Source organism: Electrophorus electricus, chromosome 3 (assembly GCF_041902795.1).
Source record: "Electrophorus electricus isolate QZ-2024a chromosome 3, ASM4190279v1, whole genome shotgun sequence".
Lineage (NCBI taxonomy): Eukaryota > Metazoa > Chordata > Actinopteri > Gymnotiformes > Gymnotidae > Electrophorus > Electrophorus electricus.
In genome coordinates this window covers 40,779,659-40,781,990 of record NC_137499.1, presented here as the reverse complement: position 1 = coordinate 40,781,990, position 2,332 = coordinate 40,779,659, and the positions used below count along the sequence as shown (strand labels likewise).

Below are 2,332 nucleotides of genomic sequence, written 5' to 3'. Positions count from 1 at the left end.
CCAAAATACGCCGTATCCGGTGCCTGTCAGTAAAGGGAAAACGAACAAATCTAAAAACAATACATCCTAAAGATAGAATTAAAGTCCCCGTGACTAATGAGTGACCGAGTCACTAGTCCTGACTTACACCTTACATACTGTTCACATCCACACTGCGCGCGCTGCTCTGATTTCTTATTTCAGGCTTATTTCAGTTTTTTATTTGCTTAAAAAACTTTTTTTGCTGTTGCTATCTTGCTTTTGTCGCTTTTAAAATTCACCCGGGCCATCGGCATCGTCCAACATCAGCGCGTGCCAAGTGTCAGCGCATGAGCGCCAGCTGACCTCTGTCCGTACCGCGCGCTCTGTGCTCCTTCTTCAAGCTGCTGACTAATTGATCAGACTGGACAAGAAGTGAAATGAAGTGCAGGTGGTTTTGATGGCGTTAAAGGTGAACGGGAGAGTGGCGTTGGGCCGGTAGGGAACGAGCCTTTACTTACTCATCCACGAGCAAAAGACCTACAGTTATCCCAGCAGCCGCAGGACCCGCGCGCGCGCGCTCCCACTCACCTTTATGAGTTTGCACCTGATCTGTGCAGACACCATGTGGCTGTTCCTCAGGTTGCCCACGCGGAACATTAAGCACAGCTTCCCGTCGCGCTGCGAGATGACCGCGTCCTGGCTGAACATGAGCGTCTCCGCGCGCTTCTTGGGCTGGGACATCTTGATGAACATGCAGCCGATGAGGAACGCGTCCACGATCGAGCCGAGCAGCGACTGGAAGAGAAAGAGGATGATGCCTTCCGGGCACTTTTCCGTGATGTAGCGGTAACCGTAGCCGATGGTCGCCTCCGTCTCGATGAAGAACAGGAAAGCCGACGGGAAGTTGTAGACGTTGGCCACGCACGGGGTGTATGACGCATTGCGCGCGTGGCTGAGGTCCCCTCTTACGTAGGCGATGAGCCACCACATGGACGCCATGACGAGCCAGGCTATGGTGTAGGTGAGGGTGAAGATGAGCAGGTTCCAGCGCCACTTCAGGTCCACCAGCGTGGTGAAGAGGTCCGACAGGTACCGGCTGGTCTCCCCGCCAAGATTCCCGTGCTGCACATTGCAACGGCCGTTCTTCTCCACGAAGCGCTGGCGCTTCTTCTTCACCGGCGCCTTGAACGTGGCGCCCGTGCCGGTGTTCACCACCTGGTAGTCGTCCCCGAATTTGCGCCGGAGAGCGGCCATAACTTCAGCTGAGGTCCCTGAGGCCGGATCAGGATAGGCGCTTTGGTGAGGGAGAGGTCAGCGCCGCTGCGCCATCGTTAACCCCAGCCTTGCTTCCTGTCGCGCTCACAGAGCACGCTCTTTAACGAAACACATTGCTGACGGAAACAAAGCACGCGGAGGAGGCTCGGGGTCTCGGGTCCAGGTTCATTGGTGGTAAACTTTTCTCCGAATCGCAGCTTGCACCAGCGCGGTAAACTGTTGCGCAGGCTGGTTCCCCTTTGGTAGCGTGCTCTCTCACTGGAGTCCGCGCGGATCCGGACAGCGCTTTCACTCGTAAAAGAGGAGGGGAAGAGCTCGAGGATGGGGAGTGAACGCGGGAGGAGGGTGGGAGGAGGGGACTGCGCGAGGGATGAGGAATAGTATTCCCCGCACTACCGAAGACTGCCTATTGAAAACACAGAGAATGAGTCTCTCTCTCTCTCTCTCTCTCTCTCTCTCTCTCTCTCTCTCTCTCTCTCTCTCTCTCTCTCCCCTTCTCCCTCCCCCCTCTCTCTCTGTCTCTCTCTCTCCCTCTCTCCTGTCTCTCTCTCCCTCTCTGTCCTCTCTCTCCTTCTCTCTCTCTCTCCCTCTCTCTCCCTCTCTCCCTCTCTCTCCTCTCTCCCCTCTCTCTTTCTCTCCTTCTCTCTTTCTCTCTCTCTCTCTCTCTCTCTCTCTCTCTCTCTCTCTCTCTCTCTCTCTCTCTCTCTCTCTCTCTCTGTCTCCCCCCACTCTCAATCTCGGTGTATTTAATAATGTTGAATATGCTCGCTGAGATCAAATATTGAGGTAACCGTTACAGAGCAGTTAGGATGAGCTGCCTCTATTTTTCTTTTTTGCTTGTTTGTTTGTTTGTGCAAAATATTCAAAGTCATATCGAAACAAAACACCGTCGAAACAAATAAAATGATCAGAGCGCCACGGTGTCCCCGCAAGCCCTGGGTCGTTGCGCCATCTAGCGGACAGAGTTAGTTGGTGCACTGCGCACCTTGCTGGGCTGCAAAAAACGCACAGCGACCCCCACCCGCGCCTTGACAAACACCTTATAAAGGAGCAGGTGGCCGCGTTAGGACAGCTAGAAGATTAGATTGTATTGATC

At 54.1% G+C, this 2,332-nt stretch overlaps 1 protein-coding gene across 4 annotated transcripts in view; it reads right to left on the bottom strand.

The window, feature by feature from the left end:
* The window catches only part of kcnj19a (potassium inwardly rectifying channel subfamily J member 19a), an 18,500-nt gene extending 16,779 nt beyond the window's left edge, over window positions 1–1,721 (bottom strand). For 2 of the 4 annotated variants that reach the window (XR_014122939.1, XR_014122940.1), the window contains exon 1: window positions 550–1,721. Coding sequence is in view for 2 of the 4 variants with exons in the window: in XM_081711604.1 (XP_081567730.1) it covers window positions 550–1,215 (666 nt within the window). In the remaining 2 variants the exon portion in view is untranslated. The remainder of the gene's footprint in view (window positions 1–549) is intronic. The other 2 variants (XM_081711604.1, XM_035528830.2) reach the window with 2 other exon arrangements.
* Window positions 1,722–2,332: the final 611 nt, after the last annotated feature.